Raw genomic sequence first — 26,487 nt, forward strand, 5'->3', positions numbered from 1 at the left:
TCCAACACGTCCCCTGGACCACCTCCTGGGCCTCTCACCAAGTCACGTGGGCTTGGCCACGGGGAAACAGGCTGTGCCCAACCCTCTGAGCGCTTCAGGCAGCGGGGAGGACAGCCGACGATCCTGCCCAGGGCCCTTGTGGCCGCCAAGGGCCTGTGGCCAGCCCTTCCTCCTCTGCGAGGCACCCCTCAAAGCCCAGGCCTCCAGGTCCCCTCGTCGGGGGGGCGCCTCTGGGGTCTGTGGGCAAGTGTGTCCGTCCGGGCGGGTGTGCAGCAGGGCCGGGTGGCAACGCGACAGCAGCCAGAAGAGCCAGGCAGACACAGGACAGAATCTTTATTGCTGAACATAAAACACCCACCAGGGAGCCTGGCAGGAGTCCTGGGGGAAGGTGGGGTACGTTGCACAGCTGCTGCTGCACCCACAGTGGGCGCAGGCCTGGCGGGAGGCTGGGTTGTGTGGAGGGTGTGGGGCTGAGGACCCGGGGTGGGCGGTGGGCAAGGGGCTGGCTGGGCAGAGCGGGCCCACGGAGACGGCGAGCCCGGGGCCCACACTGGTCACGGAAGACTGAGAGCCAGGCGGGCAGAGCAACAACCCCGGGGCCCCAGGGGGGGGACTCGGTGGCAGGCGGCCCCTCCTCTGGGGCAGTGGCAGGCGGAGCCTCCTTGTCTCCAGGAACGAGGGGCTGAGGTAGGCACAGGCTGGCCCCCCGGGCCCTCACAGACGGGGCTTGATGTGCAGAGTCTTCCCTGTTCCGAGAGGGGCAAAGGTCAGGTGCTGGGAACCCCCCAGCCGGGGAGGAATACCCCCCCACTACCAAAGCTTCTGGGTCAGGCCCAGGCCTGCAGGGGGCGGGGGGGGGGTGGCTTCATCAGCAGCCCTCCCGCCCCCTGCCTGCCCATTCCCATCCCGCAGGTCCCGCGGTCCAGCAGCACAGGTCCAGCAGCGCAGGCCGGGTCACACGCGGGAGCCGCAACAGCCTGTGCGGGGCTTAAATACCAGGTGCTGGCCCCGCGCAGGCCCGACACAGGGCGCACACTCACACCTGCGGCAAGGCTGCAGACGCACACCTGGCGGCTGCACTGTGCCTTCAACCTCAGGAGCCAGGGCACGGGAGCAGCTGCTGGGCAGGGGTGGGAGGGACCTGGTGCCTGTACAGAGTGACAGGGCCTGGAGGTAGGAGGGGCAGGAGGGGCTGGGGCAGGAGGGCAGGGGGCAGGAGGGCAGGGGGCAGGGGCAGGAGGGGGGCTTGGGCGGCAGGAGGGGCTGGGGGCGAGGGGGCAGGAGAGGGTTTTGGGGGCAGGAGGGGCTGGGGCAGGAGGACAGGGGGCAGGAGGGCAGGAGGGGCTGGGGGCGAGGGGGCAGGAGAGGGTTTTGGGGGGCAGGCGGGGCAGGGGGTGGCAAGGGGGGCACAGGAGGGCAGGGGGGGCAGGAGGGGCAAGGAGGGCTTCCCGCAGCAGAGCAGGGGGCCTGAGGACAGAAAGTCCAGTCCAAGGGGGGGCTCCACCTGGGGGCCCCACGCACGCTGGGACTCAGCGCCTCTCCTGTGCTGTGAATACTCAGGCCACCTCTCCGGCTGGCTCCCCACTGACCACGGATGCCTCCATGTGGCTGCCCATGGCATGGCACCATCCACATTTCCCTGAGAGCCCGCCTCTCCCCTGGGACCCCACGACAGGACAGGACAGAGGACTCCCGTCATCTGCTTGGCCAGGCCAGAGCTCAGAGCCAGGCCCAGCAGGGGCTCCAGGCCTCCTGCCCCAGAGCCCTCCCAGGCCCTCCTCCGCCTGCCCCTCCGGCTCTGGGCCCTGGCCGGTCGGGGGAGGCCCGAGCAGGAAATGAAGGCTCGGGAGGGGGGGGGGGGGCTCTGTAGCCCCCGGGGCCCTGCCCACCCTGCTGGCCTCCAGTGACTCTGGGGTTGGCTGCCTGGGGGGCACCTGCTCCCCGCCCCCCGGAGGCCCGCCCAGATGGAGGGGGCTGCTGCCCTAGTCCCGGCGGCAGGTGGAGGCCTGGCTGCAGCTCTGCGCCCCGCAGTGGGGGCCGCACACGGGCGCCGGCCCAGCCCCTCGGAGGCAGGCGTTTGAGTGTGCTCAGCGGAGCCGTTAGAGAAGGCTGCGGCAAGCATCTTCCATTAACGTTACGACCGTGAAATATGACAATAAAATGATAGCCGTATGGTCGCAAATTTGCAGCCCGCCGAGCTGCGTGGGGTTTATCGTCACTCAAACGCGCGGAGAGCTGTAAAATGTTTACAGAAAGGGTCGTTTGCAGCCATAAAATCCTCTTTTCTCTCCTAAACAAGGCTGAGTGGAGCCATTTACCAAGCCCCAAATGTTCATCAGGGGAGAGGGAACATCTGTTCTCTCCAGGAGCGCGCAGTGATCTTCCAGAACAAATTAACAGAAATGGGTGCTTTCTAATTAAATCAGCCCTCGGCTGGGGTGGTCTGCGCGTGGCCGCGGCTGTGCTCGCACGTCGGCCAGCTCTGCCCCGGGAGGCGCGCACCTGCCAGCGGGGGACGTGGCCAGCGGCACCCAGCCTGTGCCGGCCGCTCACACAGCATCCAGGCCCCACCTGCGAATTCTGACCCGGGGGGTCTGAGGTGGGCACTGAAAGAAGAGCCCCTGGCTGTGCCACGCCGGGCCCCCAGGGCCATGCTACCTACCTGAGTCCCTGGCTGGGGGGCTCCTGGGGGTCCGGGCCCTGGGCTGGCCTCCTGGGCTCGGCGAGGACTGCAGGGAGATGAAGGAGGGCAGCTTGGAGAGGCTGCCGGAGCCCGTCGCTGGCGAGGCAGCCTCCTCCTGGAGAGACAGCTCCTCCTGGTCCAAGGACAGGGAGGGGGTGGAAGGGGAGGGGGAGAAGGGGGGGGGAGGGGGAGAAGGGGGAGGAGGAGGAGGGAGGGGAAAGGGGGGAGGAGGGAGAGGGGGAAGAGGGAGGTGGCTTTGATGACAGGGGGGAGCCCGAGGCTGCAGCTAACACCCGAGGGGAGGAGGGAGGGGAGCTGGGCGTCTGTCTGGTGGGGCGCTGGGCAGCCGAGGACTTCCTGCAGGAAAGGAAGGGGGCAGAAGTGTGAGGGTGGGCAGCTGCTCGGCAGGGCTGGGGTCCAGAGGGCGCTGGCGACCAGCTGCGCGGCACCTGTCCCAGCAGCCACGGGGCACCGCCATCCGGCTCTGAGGCCAGCCCTTGACCCCAGAGGACAGGCTGGTGATGACACGCAGCCTCTGGCCCGAAGCAGCGGGGCAAGCCCGGCCAGGGAACCCCGCTCCTCCCTGACCCTGCTCTCAGCACCCCACTCACAAGACCGGTGAGCACACCGTGGGGCCCCAGCCACGAGCATCACCCAGGAGCCTCCCTCTGCTGGGGAGTGGGAGCTGCGGAGGTAGCTGGGGGTAGCTGCGGAGCCCCATGCTTCCACAGAGGCTGGTCTGGGCTGGGGACGTCCTCAGCTCTGTCCAGCCTGGGGACGTCCGGTGGGCACCTCTAGGGGTCACTTGAGCCTCAACTCTGAACTGAGGTTTCTTTTGGGGTCTGAAGCCTTAAGAGCTAGGAAGGGGCGAGAGGCTCCCCATGAGAAGCCGAGAGCAGGGAGGGGCTGCTTCCAGACAATTCCTGGAGCTTACCCACACGGCACCCACTGTCCCTGTCACCTGGGTCCATGGCTGGAGGAGGCCTTGTTCCTGGGAGGCGCGCTACCCGGCTCCGAGGCTGGGGCTGAGGCTGCCCGCCGGCCGAGGCGCTTCTGGTTGCGGTGGAGCAGCTGGCACTGGGCACCCCGGGGGCAGGTGCCCCTGCGAGAGAAGTCAGGGCACAGCAGCGTGTGCTTCTTCTTGCACTGTGGGAGGGAAGAGGGTCAGCGGGGTGAGCCCAGAGTGGCCTGCGCCCCCTCCTATCCACACCCCTTGAGCAATCAGCACGGTGAGGGCGCCACCCTGGTGGTGCCAGCACTGCCTGGTGGGCCCTGGGCCTGGACTGAAGACAGGGACCAGGCTGGCCTAGGGGTCTCGCTCAGCTGCCATGGGGATTCCTGACTGCAGCCCACCCATCCTAGCAGAAGACGGGGACAGAGGCTCAGTGCCCGGGGGACCTCACTGCATGGGGTTTAGGCTTCAAGCCCAGGGGTGCCCAGGTCAGCTGAGGCCAGCGGCACACCCGATCCACCACACCTGTCATGGTGGCTAATTATACCCACTGTGGGGCGCGCCATCCAGCAGGTGCTTGGTGCAACACGAGGCCTCAGCTCTGCCCACCAGGGCCACAGGGAACCACGGAGCTCTGCCCACGGCCTGCCTTTCCTTGGCCCATCTGCTTCCGGGGGTGGGAGCTTGAGGGAGTGATAGGCCCCTTTACAGGCCTGCCATGCACCCATATCCTGCCTGAGGCCGTTCCAGGGGAGGGGTCGTCAGATCTCCACCAGCCCCTCATGCTGGACCAGGCAACGGGAGACACAGTCCCAGACAAGAACCACTGTAGAGTGCCCACCAATCCTACCCAGAGCTCAGTTTAAAACCAGCCTGGGGGGGATCCCTGGGTGGTGCAGCAGTTTGGCGCCTGCCTTTGGCCTAGGGCGTGATCCTGGAGACTTGGGATCGAGTCCCACGTCGGGCTCCGGGTGCATGGAGCCTGCTTCTTCGTCTGCCTATGTCTCTGCCCCTCACTCCCTCTCTCTCTGTGTGTGTGTGACTATCATAAATAAATAAAAATTAAAAAAAATAAATAAATAAAACCAGCCTGGGTGCTGCAGCGCTCACACCCAATACTGGGGCTGTGCACCAGCTGAACCACTTCTCACCAAGCCCCGAAACCTCCCTCCTGGGAACTTGTCCCCAGAGTCCCAATCTTGGTCCTGTTCCCAGCACCCAGGACAAAGAGCCTGGCTGAGGACCCCATGGGGCATGTGCCCCTTCTTGGAGCAGAATCTGGGCACTGGCCCCATTTGTGGCCTTACACCTGCCCCCCTCGCTGTCACCAGGAGGCTAGAAGCTCCTCACACTGGTGCATGGGGGCTGGTGTGGAAACAGCAGGGCCAACTGGGCAGGCAGCAGGACCCCTGAACACCCACTGCACCCCCACACCAGACCCACCCCTGCCCCCGAGAGAAGGCTAATGCTTGCTCACGTGCTCAATTGCCTATGCCCTCCACATGGGGTTGAAGCCTCGTGGGGCCCACCCACAGAGGTACTGAGGCACCGCGGCAAGCGTGGGCCGTGGGCCCAGTGGGTAGGGTCTTGCTGGGGAAGGAGGGCAGTTTGCGTGGGTGGAGAGGGCCTGGCACTGGACAAGAGGAGACCCGCTGCCAGCAGGATCCTCCAACAGCCAGGTCCCCGGATGCCAAGCACATGCTGAGAGACGGAGGCGGGTGCCTGGACCTGTGCTGTCCCGAGCCAAGGCGGGAACACAGGTTTAGTGAAGACGGGAGAGAGTGAAAGGCCACAGTGAGGTTTCCTCCCCGATTGCATGTTGAAACATGAGACAGAGTAACTAAAATTCATTTCATCTGTTCTGTTTTTACTCTTTTAAGGTGGCTACTAGAACACTTGAAATCTCACACGGGGTTCGAGTCTGGCAGGTCTTCCTACTGGACGGTGCTGCTCTGAACTAGAACAGCCAACATCTGGGGTCAGATGTAAAGAGGACCTCGAATCATCCAGGAACTGACGAGGCAGCACAATGATGGCCCACGTCTGCTCGGAAGCACACGGGACACAAACAGAGTCTCCCAATTCCAAAGGCCTGTCATCTTCACGTAGACCCGACCCGCTAAGGAAAGGGCAAAGCCAAACCACCAAACAGAAGCCCCAGGAAATCCCTGAAAGGCCCAGAAATTAAGAAAGATACTACTAATTGCCGGGTCAAATAGGAAACAATGGTGAGAAGCGCTGGGGCTCTGTTAGCTGGGGGGGGGGCACTCTGCATTTGGGGGGAGCAGCAGGATGACCCACGCTCAGCACTCAGCAGAGGGAAGGAAATACAAGGTAAGAACAGAAATAAAATGAAGTAACAAAAGAACAGCAAAAACCAAAAGGGCAAAGAGTCGGTTCGTGGAAGAGATTAATAACTTTGTCCAATACGATGAATCAGAGAGAAGAGGGACACAGCAGCATTAGAACGGATGTGCCCTGACGGTCCATGCCGCAGAGAAACGGCCCCAGCGTGACATCACCAACAAACTTTATGCCAGTGAACCTGAAAACACGGATGGAACTGACAAGTTCCAGAAACCCTGTCAGGAGAGAAACAGAACCCGAGTGAATGTTTCCAGGACCACAAGTGAATGGGAGTCAGAGTGAGCGCAGCCCAGGGTCTTACTGTGGGTTCTCCCAGAGGTCCAAGGAGCCCACCGTGCGGGAACCGGTGCACGGCCCGGGGCAGAGTGGGCGCTCCTCAAGCCCGTTTGCAGGCTGGAGCAACCCTGAGGGCAGCACCCGAGCAGGTGAGATCACTGAGCAACACTTGGCCGTCCTCACGCATGCCTGGGGATTCGGGCGTAGAGTACCGCAGGACTAGGCTGGCTTTACCTCAGGAGTGGGGAGGGTCAACGAGCAGAAATCGGCTCATTGACAGACCACACGGTGGAATCGTATAATCACTTCATTAGATACGAAAAGTGTTTAATAAATTCAGCACTAATTCAAAGTTTAGCAGATTACTGATTGAACTACCTTAGTTTAAGATAAAGGGTTTATTTAAAAAAAAAAAAAGATTTATTTATTTTAGAGAGAGTACACTGGGGGAGGGACAGAGGGAGAGGGAGACAGAGGGTCTCAAGCAGACACCCCCTCCCCAGCACAGAGCCTGATGCAGGGCTCGATCCATGACCCCGAGATCATGACCTGAGACCACATCAAGAGTTGGGACACTCAACCCACTGAGCCACCCAGGCGCCCCAGTATAAAGAGTTTCTTAAAAGAACCTTCCAGAAAGCATCATTCACCCCGGGGGAAAGGCAAGAAGCCCACAACCATCACTAGTTAGCGCCGAGGCAGCAAAGAGAAAGAAAACACATCTGTGTTCCAAGGAGGGAAAGTGGCCCTTATCTGCAAAATACCTGTTTATGTAGGAAGTCCGAGAGTCGGAGAGTCTGGGTTCACTGTAACCATCACTAATACAGTTTAGCTGGGCTCCTGGAGACAACGTCAGTATAAAGAATTGCATGTCTACCAATGAACAGTGAAAAAATACAATCTGAAAATGTTATTTATAATAATAATAAAAAAGACAGCAACAAGTCTCACAAAGACAAAGCACTTCAGTGAGTGGCGTCGAGAAGTGGCCTGTGTGACCGGAGCCAGATGCCTGCTCTTGGGCAGGAAGACGGGACCAAGTCTCACCGAACAGAGACACTATTTAGGACAATTTTAATCAAATTTCCAACTTTTTTTGTTTTACTTACACTGGATCTACAATAGAGCTCTGGAAGGCGAGGGAGCAGGGGTGGTGACAGCGGCGGTGAGAAGGATGAGGGGAGGGAACACTAGCCAGGCCACAGGCCCGGCTCTAGGTACACAGGGGGAGCCGAGGGCCCCACCTCAGGGGAGCCGCTTGCAGCCCCGCGGGTCCCGGGCTTTCCACTGCAAGGCACCCTGACCTCACACCAGACACCTGGAACAAAGGAGACAGGCCCACGTGGGAAGGGCCAGCCCACGGGGCTTCTGGAAAGTGGCGAGAGTTTGCCTACAAGACACAAGGGTGCCCGCTGTAAGCAAAGACCAGTAAAACCATTTCCATTATAATCAAGAACTTCTGTTCTTCAAAATAAACCATGAAGAAGATATTTGCCACTTCTAGGACTGACAAAAGGCTAATGTCCAGAATATCTGATGTATTTTTCTGTTCATACTTATATTTCATACTTTATAAATTTCCTGTGAATCAGCAAAAAAAAAACCAATCCAGTGGAAAACTGCTCCCACTTGCACCTAAGAAGACCAACAGAACCCCAAGTGTTTTTCAGAAGGAAAGGTCCAAAAGGTTTAAACACAGGGAAGGCGTTTGGCCTCCCTGAGCCGTGAGTCCAGTAAAGGCAAATTAAAAAATACAGTGAAGTAACTTCTTGTCCTGCAACTGTTCAAAGAGGAAAAAGGATGTTGAATGTCACCACCAAGTGCTGTCAAGAAAACCAGTCCACAAGTGTGAACAGGCATAAGCCACCTGGAAACTGTCTCCAGAGTGCACCACGGCTGACAGCCTCCCTCCAGACCCGTGGCCTGCGCCTTGCTGAAGACACACGCTAAAGCCCTGATCCCCACAGGCCACCCATGGAGCCTGTGACACAGACGGTTCCCCAAGATGCCAGCCTGCCCCCCATGAAGCACCTCCCAGAGAGGGGAGGCCAGGCCCAACCGCGATGCCCACCTGTGCTTGCCCCCAGAGCCAATGGGGCTCCCAGGGCCCTTTCCCACTGGCGGCCTGCTCCAGGCCAGGCACTCTGTGTCTCCACAGCGCTCTCCCTTGGTCAAAATTTTCCATCTAGCTCATCTACAGTAGCCTCCAATGCAGGTGCCATGCCGCCTGTCCCTTCTGGGGGCCGGGTCCCACTTCTATTGCCAGCAACACAAGTGGGGTGGTTCACCAAGGTCCCCAGTGACTCACCAACTGCCTCCCCACCCTCCCACATCAAAGCTACCCCTTGCGCACCTTGGAGATGGTCCCGGATCCCCTCTCTCTCTGTCCCTCCTCTGACTATGCCCAACCACTCTCCCTCTGAACATCCCCGAAGCCACCCATCCTCGTCCCTTCCTGCAGTCACTTGGGTCAAGGCCTCACAGTCACTCATTCCAAAATGCTAATAACCATATCCAATGGCTACCCCAGAACAGAAAACGGAAATTAGTGGGAAACTGGACAGAGTGCAGACAGACCCTGGAGTCAGGCTGGCAGGAATGTGCCATGCTACTCTCCCTCTTTTCAGTAAATCCACAATTATTACAAACAATAAGTTTATCAAACACAGGAAATGTCACAGCACAGGATTCTCTGTGCTGGGCCCTAAATAGTGAATAAGCACCCAGAGGAGGCAGCAGAGGCAGGTAGCTGGGGGCACTGGGTGCTACACACGTGACAACCACAGGAAGGTTCTCTAAGAGACCTAGGGACCAATGTAGAAGTGGGTCCCTGGGACTTCCTTCTGCTTTATCATTCCTGACTTGGGGCTGAAGAAGCAACCTGGATGTGTCAACAGGTGCAGATAGAGGGTAGTCCAGCCAGCAAGAAGCCTCAAAACACTGTGACCCCACCCTACTCAGGCTAGCAAAGACTGGGTGGGGAGACCTGGCCCCCAGCATCCCTCCCTGCCTTGCTAGGGTGGTGCCACAGTAGGTCCTGAAGAAGCAGGACCTTCCCCTTCCAATCAGGGACTACCACCCACCCAAGAGGACTAGGGAAGCCGTTCCTCAGGTGTCAGTGGAGGCCAAGTGGGAGACCTGGATGTGGACCTCCACCTGGCAAGGATGAGACACCCATGGTATCACAGAAAACCAGCTGAAAAAGATGGTTTAAATAAGATCCAGACCCTCAAACACAACAGTCAAAATGTCCAGGTTTCAATAAAAAATGACTCATCATACTAGAAAAAGGTAAGACCCTGGGTAGCCCCGATGGCTCAGCGGTTTGGCGCCACCTGCAGCCAGGGGTGTGATCCTGAAGACCCGGGATCGAGTCCCACATTGGGCTCCCTGCATGGAGCCTGCTTCTCCCTCTGTCTGTGTTTCTGCCTCTCTCTGTGTCTATGAATAAATAAATAAAATCTTCTAAAAAAATTAAAAAAAAAGAAAAGAAAAAGGTAAGACCTCAAACCGAATGGAATTCCAGATAATCAGTGCACGAGGCAACAGAGGTGTTGGGAGTTTTTTGACAACGATTTTAAAGGAATACCACAAATGTGTTTATTTTATTTTTAAGTAATTTCTACACCCAAAGCAGGGCTCAAACTCACAACCTTGAAATCAGGAGTTGCACACTCCACTGACCAAGCGCTCCAGGCTCCCCCATAAATGTGTTTTTTTTCCCATAAATGTGTTTTAACAAGCAATTAAAAACATGTTGGAAACAATGAAAACATAGAAAGTCTCAACTAAGAAAAAAAACATAAAGAACCAAATGGAAATTTTATAACTGAAAAGTACAATAACTGAAAACAAAACAGATAACCACCTCAGTGTATGGGCTCAACAGCAGAAGGGAGGTACAGAGGAAAGATTCTGTGAGCGGGAAGACAGAATGACAGAATTAACCAATCTGAGTGACTTTCAAACATGGAGAGTATCTCAAGGGCCTGTGGAAATGTCCCATCCATGCATCAGAGCTATAGAAGGAGAGAAGAAAGAGTACAAGAGTAATGGCTGAAAATGTCCCAAACTTGGCAAAAAAACATAACCCTACAGATTCAAGAAGTTGAGTAAACCCCAAACAGTAAAAAAGCAAAGAAATTCCCCCCCAAATGCACCAGTCAAACTTGTAAAAGCTACAAAGAATCCTCCAAACAGCCAGAGAGAAATGACACTACCTGTGGGGGGCAAAGTTCAAATGGCAGTGGATCTCTCCTTAAGCACCGCTGGGGCCAGTGCTCAAAGGGAAGACCTATCAGCTCAGAAACCCACAGTCAGTAAAAAATATCCTTCAAGAATGTGGGGAAATCCAGACATTCTTAGATGAAGGAAAACCGAGAGAATTGGTCATGAGCAGACCTGCTCTAGAAATGGCTACAGTAGGTTCTCTAGACAGTAAGGAAACAATAAAAGACAAAGCTCTGGAACAACAGAAAGGCAGACTGAGATACATGGGCAAATGTACCAGATGTTTCTTGGGTCTCCTAAATTATGTTTGATTATTGAAGCAAAAATGGTCAGGGTCTGTTGTGGTTCTAAATGTCTGTGGAAGAGATATGTAAGGCAGTTACAGATGGGTAAGGGGTAAAGACACAGAAAGGTAGCTGCGGTTTCACTCTTCACCTGTACTGGAAAATGACAACACCAGGGGTAAGCTATGGTTATACAACAGAATGCTTAGTACAACCACTAGAAAAGCTATGCAGAAATATATACACACTCAAAAGTACTAACAGATAAATCAAAACAAAATTCTAAAATTGTTCAAGTAACCCCTAAGACAGAAGTGAAAAACATCAAGAACAAAAACCAGACACTAATCAGAAGTCAAATTGCAGATGTAAGCCCTAGCATAGCAATAATTACATTAAGTGTAAATGGCCTAAATATACCAAATAAAAGATGGAGATTGGCAAAGTAAATTTTAAAACATGACCCAAATATCTGCTGTCTACAAGAAAGGTACTTCAAATATAATGCGACAGGTAAGTTGAAAGCAAAGGGATGGAAGTAAGTTATATCATGCAAATGCTGATCAAAAGATAGCAGGAATGGCCATATTAATACCACATAAAGCAGACTTAGAAGGGAAAAAATTACAGACAGGGAGGCACACTTTATAATGATAAAAAGATCAATATCTATCAAAGACAGAGCAATCTGAAATTTACATGTGCAAGATAAGAGAGCTATGAAATACATGAAGTAAAAGCTGAGAGATATGGAGAAAGAAACAAGTCCAAAATTACAGGTGGTGACTTCAAGTTCCCTCTCACAACAACTGATTGAACAACTAAATAGAAAATCAGCAAGGACAGAGAACAACTAAAAAAAAAAAAAAAAAAAGCCCTTACCCAGCAAAACCTAATCAACATTTATAAAGCATTACACTGTATGCAACAAGAGTGGAGTGTATATTTTCAAGTGCACATAGAACATATACCAAGCATATCCTGGTCCATAAAACAAAGCCCAAAAAACTTAAAATAATTAAAATCATACAGGGTATATTCTCTACCATCATAGACTCAAACTTGAAATCACTCACAGAAAGATAACAGGAAAATATCCAAACACTTGGAAATCAAACAATAATATGTGAATCAAAAAGAAAGTCTCAAAGGGAGGCAAGGAGAGACAACGAACAAAAAACAACCAAAACTAAATGAAAACATATCTCAAAATTTATAGGACCCAGCTAACTAAATTCATACATAAAAGGAAAAAAAAATTATTTTATTTTATTTTTTAATTTGTTTTAGGAAAAGAATATTTAAAAGATATTACTTATTTATTCATAAGAGACACACAGAGAGAGGCAGAGACACAGGCAGAGGGAGAAGCAGGCTCCATGCAGGGAGCCTGATGCGGGACTCGATCCCAGGACTGCAGGATCACGCACTGGGCTGAAGGCAGATGCTCAACCCCTGAGCCACCCAGGTGTCCCAAGAGGAAAAATTTTAAATCAATAGTCTAACTCCTACCTCAAGACCCTGGGGGGGGGGGGGGGAGAGCAAAATAAACCTAAAGCAGTAGTAAGAAACAGAAATGATACAAGCAGAAATCAAGAAAACAAAACAAAACAAAACAAAACAAACAAACAAACAAAAAAAACAATAAGAGAAAAATCAATGAAACAAAGAGCTGGCCCTTTAAAAAGATCAATTAATATTGACAAACCTCTAGCAAAACAAACAAAGAAAAAAAGATAAAAGTCACAAATTTCCAATATCAGGAACGAAACAGAGATCACTACAGACATCAGAAGGATAATTAGGGCAAACTTCAAACAATTCTACAAACATAATTTTAACAATTTAGATGAGATGGACAAATTCATCGAGATACACAATCTACCAAAACTGACTCAAGAAGAAAGAGAAACTCCGACTAGCTCTCTATATAGTAAGGAGACTGAATCAGTAATCAGGAACCTCCCAATAGGGCAGTCCTGGTGGCACAGCGGTTTAGCACCGCCTACAGCCCAGGGTGTGATCCTGGAGACCCGGGATTGAGTCCCACATCAGGTTCTCTGCATGGGGCCTGCTTCTCCCTCTACCTGTGTCTCTGCCTCTCATTCTGTCTCTCTATGTCTCTATGAATAAATAAATAAAATCTAAAAAAAAAAAAAAGAAAGAAAAAGAAACCTCCCAATAAAGAGTATCTCAAGATCAGAGGGCTTCACTGGTGAATTCTACTGAATGTGTAAAGAAGAATGAACACCTATTCTTCTCAATTCTTCCAAAAAACTGAAGAGTAAGGAATCCTTCCTAACTCTAAATGGCCAAACTGTGAGGCTAGCCCTACCCTGATACCAAAACCAGACAAAGATACTACAAGAAAGGAACTAGAGATCAATATTCCTCATAAATATAGATGCAAAAATCATCAACAGAATACTAGAAACTGAAATCAGCAGTGGGATTTATTCTTAGAATGCAAGGATAGTCAACATATAAAAATCACCCAACATAACTGTTATTCAAGGTGGTCCACGTGACTGATTGGCCACATTAACAGAATGAGGGAAGAAGAAAACTGTGTGATCATCTCAACTGATGCAAAAAAGATTTGACAAGATTCAACACCTTTTATGATAAAGACACCAAATAAACTAGGAATAGAAAGGAACACCCTCAACAAGATAAAAATCATATGTAAAAAGCCAACAGCTAACAATCACACTCAATGGTGAAAGACTGAAAGCTTTTCCTCTGATAAAGAACCAGACAAGGATGCCCCCCTTTGCCACTTTTATTCAACATAGTACTAGAAATTTTAACGAGAACAATTAGGCTAAGTAAATATTAAAAATATATTTAAAATCTAAATTTAAAAGGAAGAAAATTATTTCTGTTAGCAGGTGACATGATCTTATATAGAGAAAACCCTAAAGAAGCCACAAAAAATTGTCAGAGCTAAGATATGTAGTCAGTAAAATTCCAATTATAAAAACAACACACACACATACACACACACAAAATAAATAAATAAATAAATAAATAAATAAATAAATAAAATAAAATAAAAACAACACACACACATAAAATCAACTTATTACTACATACTTGCAACAAACAATCTAAAAAGGGAAATAAAGTTCCATTTACAATAACATAAAAAAATAGAAGACATTTACAGGAATAAATTTAACCAAGGAGGCAGAAGCCTTAGACGGTAAAAAATGTAACACACTGCTGAAATAAAAAAATGAAGGTCTAAATACATAGAAAGACATCCCATGTTCATGGACTGGAAGACTTCCTTTTATCACCCAGAGTGATCTACGGATTCAATGCAATCCCTACCAAAATTCCAAAGGCCTTTATTTATTTTTTATTTTTTAAAAGATTTCATTTACCCATTCACGAGAGACACAGAGAGGAAGGCAGAGACATAGGGAGAAGCAGGCTCCCTGCAGGGAACCCGACGCAGAACTCGATCCCAGGACCCCAGGATCACAACCCAAGCCAAAGGCAGACGCTCAACCACTGAGCCACCCAGGCATCCCTAAAAGCTTTTGGAAAGGAAAAGGAAAAGGAAAAGGAAAAGGAAAAGGAAAAGGAAAAGGAAAAGGAAAAGGAAAAGGAAAAGAATCCATCCTAAAATTCATATGGAATCTCAAAGGACTCTGACAAGTCAAAATAATATTGGGAAAGAAGAAAAAAAATTGAGGGATTTACATTTCCTGGTTTCAAAACTTATTATAAAGCTATTGTAATCAAAATACTTGCTTAAGGATAGACATAGAGACCCATGGAACAGAACACAGCACCTGGAAACCAACCACCATATTTATGGTGAACGGACTTTTTTTTTTTTTTTAAGATTTTATTTATTTATTCATGAGAGACACAGAGAGAGAGGCAGAGAACAGGCAGAGGGAGACGCAGGCTCCATACAGGGAGCCCGATGCGGGACTCGATCCCAGACCCCGGGAACATGCCCTGAGCCAAAGGCAAATGCTCAACCACTGAGCCACCCAGGCGTCTGAATGGACTTTCAACAAAAGTGCCATGACCATTAGGTGGGGGAAGCACAGCCTTTTCAGCAAATGATGCTGGGCAAACTCCCCACACACAGGAGACTGATGCTGGGCCCTCATCTCATACCACGTACGAAAATGGACTTTCAAAATGGACCGAAAACCTAAACTTAAGAACTGAAAACTATTCAACTCTTATGAAAAAACATAGGGAAAAGCTTTGCTGACATTGGGTTTGACAAGTATTTCTTGGATATAAAACCCAAAGCACATGCAATAAAAAAAAAGAAGAGATCGGGATGCCTGGTGGCTCAGCGGTTGAGCATCTGACTTTAGCTCAGGGTGCGATCCTGGAGACCCGGGATCGAGTCCCACATCAGGCTCCCCGCAGGGAGCCTGCTTCTCCCTCCACCTGTGTCTCTGCCTCTCTCTCTGTGTCTCTCATGAATAAATAAAATCTTTTTTTAAAAAAAGGATAAATTTTACTTAATCAATGAAAAACTCTATGTGTCAGAATACACTGCCAAGAGAGTGAAAAGACAATGGGAGGAAAGAGTCATACATCGTGTCCTGATAAGGGTTTACTTTCCAGATCATATAAAAAAGTCTTAACAACAAAACACCCCCAAATAACCCCATTCAAAAATCGGCAAAACAGGTGGACAGACATTTCTGCAAAGAAGATGTACCAATGATCAACAAGCACATGAAAAGGTGCTGCGTCCTTAGTCTTTAGGGAGATGCAAATTGAAACAACTAGATACTCACTAGGATGCCTATTAAAAAAGGGGGAGGTAGGGCAGCCCCGGTGGCGCAGCAGTTTAGCGCCACCTGCAGCCCAGGGTGTGATCCTGGAGACCCTGGATCGAGTCCTACGTCAGGCGCTCTGTGTGGAGCCTGCTTCTCCCTCTGCCTGTATCTCTGCCTCTCTCTCTCTCTCTGTGTCTCTATGAATAAATAAATACAATCTTTTTTAAAAAATTAAAAAAAAGGGGGGGGGAGGTGGGGGCAGCCCGGGTGGCTCAGTGGTTTAGCGCCGCCTTCAGCCCAGGATGTGACCCTGGGGTCCCGGGATCGAGTCCCGCGTCGGGCTCCCTGCATGAAGCCTGCTTCTCCCTCTGCCTGTGTCTCTGCCTCTCTCTCTCTCTCTCTCTGTGTCTCTCATGAATAAATAAAATCTTTAAAAAAAAAGGAACGGCCAATAAATGCACAGTGTTCAACCTCATTAGCTGTCAGAGAATGCAACATGAAGCCACAGTGAGCCCGCCTGCACCCCGAGAGGCTGAGGTCACCGGGGCAGGTAACGAATGACAAGCATGTGACAGAACAAAAGCGTCACTGGCTCCTGGCGCCCGGTAGTGAGGCCTACCTACAGCTGCCAGGTGACCCGGCAGCCCCGCCTACAGGGGTCTACCCCAGAGAGACAGAAGCCTGTGCACTCACCAAGATCCAGTCAGACGTCCACACACTGACCGCTGACCACCGAATGAGCACAACGTGGTCTCTGCACACACCGGAGCACCGTCCAGCCACCAAGTGGGAAGTAGGCCTGGTGCAGAATGCGACTGGATGGCCCTCAGAAACCCGTTAGACAGGCGGGACAGCTTTGCTGCAGGACTCCCGTGGGGGGCACGTCCAGAAAAACCCAGCGCACGGAGGCAGGGGTGGATCACTACGTCTGGCTGGGTGGGTGTGGGGGGAGCAGGTGGGATTGAGCACGAAGGGAGCAGGGAGGGCATGGGGTGATGGACGTGTTCCAAAACTGGATGCCGGGGGTGGCTACACAGCCCTGCCTGCGCCGTGAACCGGGTGACACTGAACTGGACCTCCCCGAGGCTGGGCTCTTTAAAACTGGCACCCAAAGCAGAGAGGAGAGAAGGGGTGTCTCATCCGCAGTTCTGGGGGACAGGGTCTACTGTGTGGAGGAAGCCAACCCAACGACAGCTAACACTTGCCCAAGGCCAGCTCAAAAGGCAGCAAATGAAGCCTTCATTGTCCCCATCCCCTCCTGCAGCAGCGACTCTCATTAGCCTAATTTTACCCAAAAAGCAGAGGTCCAGAGGGGTGAGGTAACAGGTGTGCAGTGGACCTCACGCGGTGGGGACCAGGTCAGGTGAGGTCTGAGCCCCTGCTCTGGGGCCTGAGGAGGACGGAGGAGAGTCCTTGTGGCCTTGGGACGGGGCAGGTCCAGGAACAAGGCCACAGGGGGAACGTTCTGGAAGGACCCAGCCCACAAAACGCAGGAAGGATTTCAGCTGAAGGAAGGACATCACAGGCAAAGTCAGCAGGTGATGACAGCCACGGAAACTCGGCCTGTGACCCTGAAGCCAAAGAGTGACGTCCAGAGGACACGAGAGCTTCAATGAGGCAGGGTGAGCTAGGGGACAGGAGCGGTCATGAAGGGGGCGTCCCCAGCAAGTCAGCGCATGCCAGGAGCCCCACTAGCAAGCAGAGCACCCTGCACAGGCCGTGCACTGACGTGCAGGAGATGGACGGACAGGGAGGCCCGCCGAGGCACAAGAAGAGCGCACGCTGGGCACCAGCAGGGCCATGGCCAAGGGCTGAGTGACGCCCACAGGCACACGGGCGCCCCCCAGTTCTGTACCCCCGCGGCCTGCGGCATCAGGTGGGCCAGAGTGGGAGGAGTGCCTGCCACACACATGGAGGGCCGCGGAGCGCTGACCTAGACGGTGAGCACGGCAGGCTGTGGCCCCCCATGCACAGCAGGAGCCCCAGGTCCACGGCACACACGCCTAGACGGGGAGGAAGGGGTGCCAGGAAGGAGAAGGGGGCACGCGAGACCCCCCAGGGGTAGGAAAACTAGCAGGTGACAATGCGGTCCTCCTGAGTCTCCAAGTGTCTCCTTCAACACAGGCATCACCCAGAGAGGGGACCAGCGCAGCCCCAGCTGACACCCCGTCAAGTAGCTACGGGGGGCACAGTCCTCGCTGGGACGGTGGAGAAACAGCCCAGGGCAATGCCGTGTCACCTGGTGTCAGGCCCCCCAAGGGAAGGACAGCATACTTGGCGATGTGTCCTGAGCGGCTGCGGGACAGAAGGGATGTTCCTGAGGGAAGGACAGGAGATGGCCCAGGGGCTGGGGGCCAGCGGCAGGTCCCGCGGCACCGTGTGGCCCCCGAAGACAGAAAGGAGTGCAGATTTACTCCTAGCCTAAATTATTCACAAGAAAAGGGAGCGCGCCTCTTTAACAAGCCACGGCTTTATGAAGCAAGGTTAACAATTTCACTTGATTCAGTGGAATATTATAAACTCTCTGGGGCCCGTTTGAGGACTTGTACATCAGGCACAAGGCGACGACTCAGCACTTTTTATATTATTTAGAGAATAAAATTAACCCTCGCCGGCCCAGGCCGCTGCCTCCCCTCCCGCTGGATCTGGCCTGCTCAGCGCTTTCCCCCATATATAATTACAAGCCGCTATCCATCATGTGGCAGCCACGCAGCGCCAACACGCCGAAAGGGACGCAGTAAGCACTTCCGCTAATAGAAGCACAACTTAAATATCACTTTGATATTTTCATTTACGCTGGAATATCTTATAATGATCACGCACAGCCTGCGTGGAGGGGTCCCGCCACCCCACCCCTGGGCCCGGCCTCACTGGGAGGGCCCCCTGCGGGGATCTGGGTGTCCTTCATGATGATCCGCTGGCTGCGGGTCAGGCCGCCAGCTCTGCCAAGCCTGGCTGGGCCCAGCCCATCTTCGTGGCAGGAGGGAGAGGACGTGGGGAAAGAATGGGCCTGGGCCCCACGGTGTGAAGTGGGGGTGGAGTGGGGGAGGGTCGGCAGGGTGCCCCCTCTCAGGCCCATCCCTGCCGCCCTGCCCACTGGGGGTGCCCAGGGAGCCTGATTCGGACTGCAGGCCCTGCGCCGGCGAGCAGGCTCCCCCTTGGGGCCCCCGAGACTAAAGAGGCCCGTCCTGGGGTTCCCAGCCCAGGGCCCCACCTGCAGGCGGGGGGTGGGGGGGGTGGGGATGAGGAGGGGCGACAGCGTCCCCTCTAGAGAGCAGGATAGCAATTATGCAGGGAAGGAGCCAGGTGCTCAGCTGTCCTCAGCTGTCGGGAACTTCCCACCACAGCAGCATTCTCGCAGACAGGTGAGGGTGACAGGCGGCCCTCGGGACCCAGTTCCCTAATTCCCTTTGCCCTAGCCCACTTCCACCCCCCGTCACCCTGTCACTCGAGCTCCAAGGAAGGCACTGAGGTGCACGACTGGCCCACTGCTGGGGGCCCGGTGCTGCCCACGGCCCACCCCTGCCCCTCACCTTTGCGCCCAGCGGGCAGTAGCCTTTGAGGAAGTCCGTGCAGACCTCCGCCTTCCGGGACACATAGACATGGCTGTAGGGACAGTTGCTGTTGCTGCAAATCCCCTTCAGGAAGTAGGAGCACACAGGCATCTGCGGGGGCCAGAGGACCGGTGGTGAGGGTTAGCAGACTCCCGTGGCTCCCTTTGGCACAGGGGCCCAGTCTGCCCAGTGCTCACCGACCCCCACCTCCCTCCAACCCTGCGTCAGGAGCCTATACCTCGCTGACAGATAAAACACCTGGACTCGAAGGACCTGCTGAGGGTCCCAAGGCCAGGCATGAGCCACAGAGAGACTGGCTGGAGACCCCCACCCCCCAGGGAGAAACGGGCACCCAGTGCTGGCCCGCAGGAGCGCAGCCATCAGGGCCCAAGGGCACCTGGGCCATGCCAGGGGAGGGCTGCCCACCCTAAAGGCAGGTCCTCAGTTTCCCCAGAAGGCAGGGCACACACGCCCTCACAGTCCAGGTGAAGATCCCCCTGCAGGTGGCTCAGGTCCAGGTGTCCTATTACCTGCTCTGAGACTGCCCAGTTTCCAGGCAGTGGGGCCATGGAGGGGTTGGTGTCTGGAAGATATGGGGACAGAGCATGGGGGCTCTAGGTGGGGCAACAGCCTACAGGGCCTGGACACCTGGCAGTGTCCATGGGCTGTGACCTGATTCCACCCAGGGAAGCCTAGGGATGGACTCTGGGTAGGCAGGGAGATGCCCTGGAGCAGCCCAGGGGGGCGCTGAACACAGGCTGGCATTGTGCAGGCCTGGCAGGGGGCCCGGCTCCAGTGCCCTGGCCAGCAGGTGGGCCCTGGGCACAACTGGGTGGGGAAGGGGGACACAGAGAAGGCAGCCTGGGCAGGGCCCCACAGCCCAGCAGTCCCTGGCCCCCCAGTTGGGAGAGAGAAATGCAGCCCACGTTCTCCCCACTGGAGGAAACTGAGGCCTGAGAGCCAGCGAGGAGGGCTCTCTGGTCTTGCCCACCCTGACCTCTGCAGCTTCCACTTTGCCAGGCGACTCTCCTCTGGGGCCCCTTTCTGGGCATCCGCTGGGCCGTCTAGTCAGGCCCGTTACCCCTGCAGGAGCCCCTCTGGGAGCTCGCCCTCTTCTCCTCTCCGCTGCTGGACCCACCCCTCGGGCACCCTGCGGCGCCCCTGGGCTCAGCTCCCCCTCACATGTCCACACTGAGCTTGGCCAGCCCGCCAGGGGCCCCACACCGGGGCTTCCAGGGCAGGGCAGAGGGGAGGCCAGGGCGGGGATGAGGGAGAAAGCAAAGAAACAAAGGGTGATTTAACGTGCAAGAGTTTATTTTTAATTGTCTTTTAACTGCAGCGCACAGGGGAGAAGGGCTGGCCCGTTTGGGGCTGGCGGTGGTGCGGCTGCAAACAATTCCCTTAATGTGGCTTTTGATATAGAGCCCAAATTAGCTCTAATAAAAAGGGATAATAAAGCCAACTCTTACACCAAACGGAACTCCTCCTAGCTGTCAGCACGGCCGTTATCGAGAGGAAACTGCATTCTCATTTCAATTAACCTTGTTTGCACCCACCACGTCCACACAAATAACAATAACATTAATTCAGGGCGCGAGTGCGGGCGTCCACATTAGACAGCTCAGAATGTGCACCGGCTTCGGAGCCGGAGCTAATGAACCTGAAACTCGACGTGAATTTCCAAATTGCTCACAACAGAGTTTCGAAGCTCTATTAGGGAGAAAAATGCTGATTCTTTTCAAGTTCCTCAAGGGGAAAAGCTGTTGTAGCGGCAGCCTTGGCCCGATCCCGCCTCCCCTAACCCTGCCGAGGCCCCAGAGTGGGGGCGGGTGGCAGGCAGCCCAGCCAGCACCGAGCCCTCGCCTCAGGGCTCCCAGTATGCTGGTACCCGGGCCCCAGCACCACCCTGGCCTCCTGCCCCGGTGTGGGCACTGTGTGAGGGTCCCCACGCTCACAGCGCTGGGGGGAGGGCCTGCCACAGAGGGCCCGGCTGGGCGCCTACCTCTCCTCCCCCACCCTTCCAGCACACCCTGCCTCACCCCGCCGCCTTTCACCCATCCGGGGCTGGATCTCAGGCTGGGTGGCAGCTGGGGGCTGCTGCCCCTGGGCACATGGTAGGGGTGGCCACGCAGCCAGCTCCCCGCCGTAGCACAACTGCAGGGCAGGGCCTGTGGGAGGCTCAGGGCGGGCGTGCCTGGGGAGCTCACCTTTTCCTTTGACACGTGGTGGGAGAAGGGGCACGTCCCATCGGTCTTCTTGCACGTGCCTCGGAGAAACCTGTGTAAAGGGGGGAAGAGGGCCAGAGGCGCTGGTGAGCCCAGGGGCAGGGGGCCTGCACAGCCCCTGCGGTGCCCGCCAGCCCCACGCCCCAGAGGCCCACCTGGTGCACACGGCCACCTTGTCGGGGTCGTGGATGTAGGGGCAGTGCTCGCCGTGGTTGCACCTGCCGAAGCGGTTGTAGTACATGCAGTACTCCTGTCGCTGCTTCCGCCGCCGCTGCCTCGCCTGCCGGACGATGGCCAGGCTGCGCTGGACGGCCCGGCTGAGGACAGAGGCAGAGGTTCATGAGCCCGAGGGACCACCCTCACCAACCCGTGAGCCCCAAGCCCCACCCCGAGGGACGTACCTGGCCAGGGAACGGCTGCAGCTGGTGGTAGGGTCCAACCGGCCTGTGGGGAAAGAGGCCAGGTCATGCCAGGCGCACAGGCCCCGGGTTCTCCCGCTGCCTGCCGCTGCCCGCCGAGCTGCTCAGAGTAGCCCTCTCAGGGTTTCGGCTCTCACCTCGGGCACTGCTGCCCCCTAAGGGAAGCCGCCTGCCCTCCCTTCGGGCTGGGTGGCATACCATACTGGGACCCTGCCAGCCCCCCACCCGTCCAGGGGCCAGATCTCGCTGCTGCCTGGTGGCGTCGCCTCGAGACAGGTGGTCCCAGGATCCGAATATGGTGGGGGCCTCCTTGCCACCTCCCTCTGCCGGGGGCAGGGCCCAGGGGACATGAGTGGGGTCCAGGAATGCCACCTAGCTTTGTAGTAACCAGTAATGATTTCTATGTGTTGATGGAATCATACAACAAAAACGTAATAGTAAGTACGCAGCTGCAAAGCCTGAGGTCCTCACTCCCAGGCTCTGGGGGACTACGTGCTGACCTCAGCCTACACAGACCCCACACAAGCACATCTGGCTCTGAGGCCCTCACGGACCATGGCAGGTGCCTATTCCTCAAAACCCTGAGCACGCAAACCCATCAAGTTCCCTCTGAGGTCACTGACTGGCCCAAAGGGGAGGTGTTCATGAAATGGGCAGGGGTGACAAGTGAGCAGTGACAGGATGCTCATAACGGGGGCAGCTGGGGGCCACAGGGCACAAGGGGCCGGTGGGCAATGCTTGTCCTGAGTGGGAAGGGGAGGAGTCCAGGCTGACGTGCAGCCCCTGACCCCCGTCTCAGGCCCGATGTCTCTGCGCCCCAGGGCCAAGGTGGGCAGGTCGGGGCCAGAGCCTGCTCAGATGGTCATGGAGGCCCGTGGTCCCCCCCACCCCATACACGCGTGAACCTTCTCAGACCAGATCCAATTTCCCACAGGCAGCTGCTGAAATGCATCTGGTGGTAAGAGGCAGAAGTGACATCACTCAGAAATTCTAGGGACCTGAGGCAATGACAAAGCATCCCGGGCTTCAAAAGGGATGTCCCCAAGCTGCCTGGCCCTGAGCCGCCCCCATCGGAAGTGCATGGAGGCCCCTCCCTTGACCTCCCCAGGACGACCTCTGCCAGGGCTCAAGCAGCTCAGTGTCCTCTTCTTCTTCTTCTTTTTTTTTTTTTTTTTTAAAGATTTATTTATTTATCTATGAGAGAGAGAGAGAGAGGCAGAGACACAGGAGGAGGGAGAAGCAGGCTCCATGCTGGGAGCCTGACGTGGGACTCGATCCCGGGACTCCAGGACCGCGCCCTGGGCCAAAGGCAGGCACCAAACCGCTGAGCCACCCAGGGATCCCCTCAGTGTCCTCTTCTGAGCTCCAGGCCTGCTCACGAGAGCTACTTGGCCTGTCCACGCCCAAATTCCACCGCGCCCCCCAGGCCTGACCATCAGGCACTCCCTCCCACGTCTAGCCGCTGCCCAATGCCCTCTGGGCTGTGCCTTCGGGCTGCTGTCTGCCCCTCTCTGAGCCTCAGTGTCCTCCAGCCAAGAGGGCGTAGCTCCAGGGCTGACAGTGAGACCCCGATGGGGGGAGGAGCAGGGCAGCCCCAGGCCACCGTGTGGTCCGGGTTTCCGAGCCGAGCCGGGGACACCAACCGGGGGGTTCACATGGGAGGCCATCCAGGTGGCACGTGGTGCCGCACACCTGCCAGCCCGGGCTCGATGCAGTGTAATCTGATAGCTGCCTGGGAGCGCGGCTCCCAGGCTGTCACCCAGGCTGCCGGTGCCGCTGTGGCGCCATCTGCTCCCACCAGGGACCGCTGTCAACATGTGTCTGCCTGTCAGACTTGGGCCCCCAGGCCTGGCCTCTGAGGGGGCGGGGCAGGGGCAGGTTTACTCCCTCACCGCCTCCACCACCAGTTTGCTCTTAAAAAATGCCAGTGTGGGGCTCACAGTGGGAGGCAGCATTCAACTGCTGTACGGTGTTAAAAAATGCACATAAAGTAGCTGGCTGGAAAAGAGGCCGCGAGGTGCTGGGGGTGCTACAGGGTTCAGCTGAAACCCTTGGCAGCCGCTGCTCCGCTGCTCCAGAGAGCTTGCGCTGCCCCGGGATCTTCCCAAAATAGACCCCTCCGCCCCGCCCCCAGTCCCTGCCAGTCCCACCCCACAGCGCCTCGCCCTTCCCAGGCCGGGGAGAGTCGGGGCTCTGGGGTCTGGGGGAGCAGTGGGCAGGTCTGCAGCCCCACGGTGCCCCAGCTCCACTCACCCGTCCGAGGCAGAGGGAGTCCGGGGAAGAGGCACCTGGAAGGGAGGAGGTGGGGGGGGGGCTCCTGTGCCCTCTCATGCCAGGCTGAGCGACCTCTCAACACACAGGGCAGGTCGGCAGGTCACAGATGAGGACACGAAGCACAGGGACCCATGACCTGCCAGGGCTGTGTGGTGGCCAGCAAGTAGCAGGGAGCTCACCACAAACCTGTGTCCCTCCGGGGCCTGGGGGCTCACGATGAACCCGGGGCTGCTGTTCCACCGTGGGCTCTTGGGGCTGCGACGCACACCAGGCCCAGGGGAGCAGGCATTGCAGCCCACATGCTGGTGCACAAGGGAGGGGCACCCTGGTCAGGCCCTCTGGTTGGGAAGGTCTTGGACCCAGAGGGACCCTTGTTCACAGGGCTGGGAGTGGGGGGCAAGGCTCTGCACCTCCCTTCCTGCCAGCCCATCCACATGGCTCAGGTACCCCACCAGGGGTGGGCACTGTCCCAGGGAAGCCCAGCAGCCAGGAGGAGCCAGGAGGACAAGTCAGGAGGAGCAGAGGTGGAGCCCCTGACCTTCCAAGAAGGGCTGTGCTTCCTTCCCCAAGTCAGAGTTCTGCTGACACCAGAGAAGAAAATTTATTCCTTTAATTATTATTCGTCTAAGAAAGCCGCTGGGTCAGTGGGCACTCCCGCAGCTGGGAAGCACCCACCTTCCTCACAGCAAGGAGCCGGCCACCCATGTGGGTATCTGGGCGGCTGGAGCCGGAGGTGGTGGGGTGTCTCTTGGGCTCTGGCTCACACCGGGGACAGGCCACCCTCTGGTCTGTGTTCCCAATCCCACCTCCCTGCCCCTGCCTGCCCTGAAGTTGGGAGGGCTGAGCCCCAGGACTGGCCCCCAGCAGCCAAGAAGGCTGGTCAGCAGGGCAGACAGCTGCCACCTGCAGAGGCCTCCTGGGAACCCACCTGCTCCTGTGGCCTGGGTGCTCAGGAGGGGCTGGAGGCCAGGACATGGTGCTGTGCTGTAAGAGGAGGTCAGCGTTGTGGGGGAGGGGGCTTGGCAGCCAGGCCCCCACAGGCCTGTGCTGGGAGAAAAGGACGGAACGCTCCACGACCCCGAAGCTGGCCCACCTGCTCTCCACCCTGAGGTGGCGACAGCAGCATTGGCCTGGGCTCCCCCAGCCCTGGCTCTCCTCCCTTGTACCCTCCTCTCAAGCGGCTGCCAAGTGGTTCACACGGGCCTCCTCCTCTGTCTCCAGGTGCCTCTCCTCCCACCGCAGACTTGAGTGGCCAGGCAGGGTACAGCCCCACCCCAAAGGCCTATCCAGCCCCCTGGAGATCAGAGTCCATATGGAGAGACCCACACACAGCCCAGGGCACGTGGGCAGCGGGGCCCTGGCAACGGGCCATGGTGGCCCCAAACCATAATCCACCTCTGGGTCCCTGTATGTACAGTGTGAACCCCAGGGAGGAATCCCGCAGACCTCATCACTGGGGCAGACAGGAAGGAAGGGTGCTGGAGAGGCTGCTGTGGCCTGTGACGTGCTGGGCTGAGGAAATGTCAGCAGAATGGGCGTCCCCAGTAAGCTCCATCCAGTCCCCACACGAGGACAGCAGGGACAGAGCCTGGGTCCTGCCTGCTGGGCTGGCTGTGGGGTCAGGGGTGGCAGGTGGGGGCAGAAAGAATGATGACTGGGAAAGGCCAGCTCGTCTTTCACTAAGGAGGCCCAGGGGGAGGTTGGGGTGAGTGGGTGCAACCTATAGAGAAGCCCCATCAGCCGGGGCCACCCAGAAACACCCTGCAGAGAGGCGGCCCAGAAGCCCTCTCTGGCTCCATCAAGTCCACACACCAGCCTGGCTAGGGACGCTCTGTGAAAGACCAACAGCAGCGTGTGGGGTCTCACAGACCACAAACACCGATGCCATGGGCCTGCCGAGCTCTAGGGTCAGAGGCTCAGAGTGGGGCCTGCCGAGAGGAGGGGGCCGTCTGCTGACCTTGGGGCTGAGTCTCATGAAGGCCCCGTGAGGAAGCGCAGGCAATGCTCTGCACCTGCTCCTCCACCGGGGGACCTAGCTGAAGCCAAGGTGGAAGGGCCCTTAGATGACACAGCCCAATCCCTTGAGAATGGGACGGGGAAATGGAGGCATGGAGACGGAGCAGAGCCATGGCCTTTGGGCCCCCAGTGCCTTCCAGGGGAGCCCAGCACCCCCACGCCTCCCTCCCTCCTCCCAGTCCCACAGAGGCCGGCTTGCCCTTCCCAGGCCGGGGAGAGTCGGGGCTTTTAGAACGGCCCCCAGCCTGCAGCTGGCCCCAGTGCCCCACCTCTGCCCTGGGCCAGGCCTCCTCTCCCTCCCGCTGGGTGGGGCAGCCGGGCCTCTGCAGGCCCCATACTGCCTGCAACCTCACCCTTTTTTTCTTGACAGAAAAGGATAGGGATAAAATTGGACTGAAACCAAAATATTTTCTAGTTAATTTGTATAATAAGTGAATCCAAAGC

At 55.9% G+C, this 26,487-nt stretch overlaps 1 protein-coding gene across 3 annotated transcripts in view; it reads right to left on the reverse strand.

The window, feature by feature from the left end:
* Positions 1 to 316: 316 nt before the first annotated feature.
* ZC3H3 (zinc finger CCCH-type containing 3) overlaps positions 317 to 26,487 on the reverse strand; it is an 87,346-nt gene continuing 61,175 nt past the window's right edge. For 2 of the 3 annotated variants that reach the window (XM_035713114.2, XM_025450357.3), the window contains 7 exons: positions 21,736 to 21,778; positions 21,490 to 21,651; positions 21,317 to 21,386; positions 19,089 to 19,220; positions 3,645 to 3,829; positions 2,663 to 2,729; positions 317 to 746 (listed from right to left, as the gene is read on the reverse strand). In XM_035713114.2, coding sequence (XP_035569007.1) covers positions 555 to 746; positions 2,663 to 2,729; positions 3,645 to 3,829; positions 19,089 to 19,220; positions 21,317 to 21,386; positions 21,490 to 21,651; positions 21,736 to 21,778 — 851 coding nt within the window. In that variant the 3' untranslated portion in view covers positions 317 to 554. Of the gene's footprint in view, positions 747 to 2,662; positions 2,834 to 2,903; positions 3,041 to 3,644; positions 3,830 to 19,088; positions 19,221 to 21,316; positions 21,387 to 21,489; positions 21,652 to 21,735; positions 21,779 to 26,487 lie in introns of all 3 variants that reach the window. The other variant, XM_049092840.1, reaches the window with a different exon arrangement.

This window comes from Canis lupus, chromosome 13 (assembly GCF_003254725.2).
Source record: "Canis lupus dingo isolate Sandy chromosome 13, ASM325472v2, whole genome shotgun sequence".
Taxonomy (NCBI): Eukaryota; Metazoa; Chordata; class Mammalia; order Carnivora; family Canidae; genus Canis; species Canis lupus.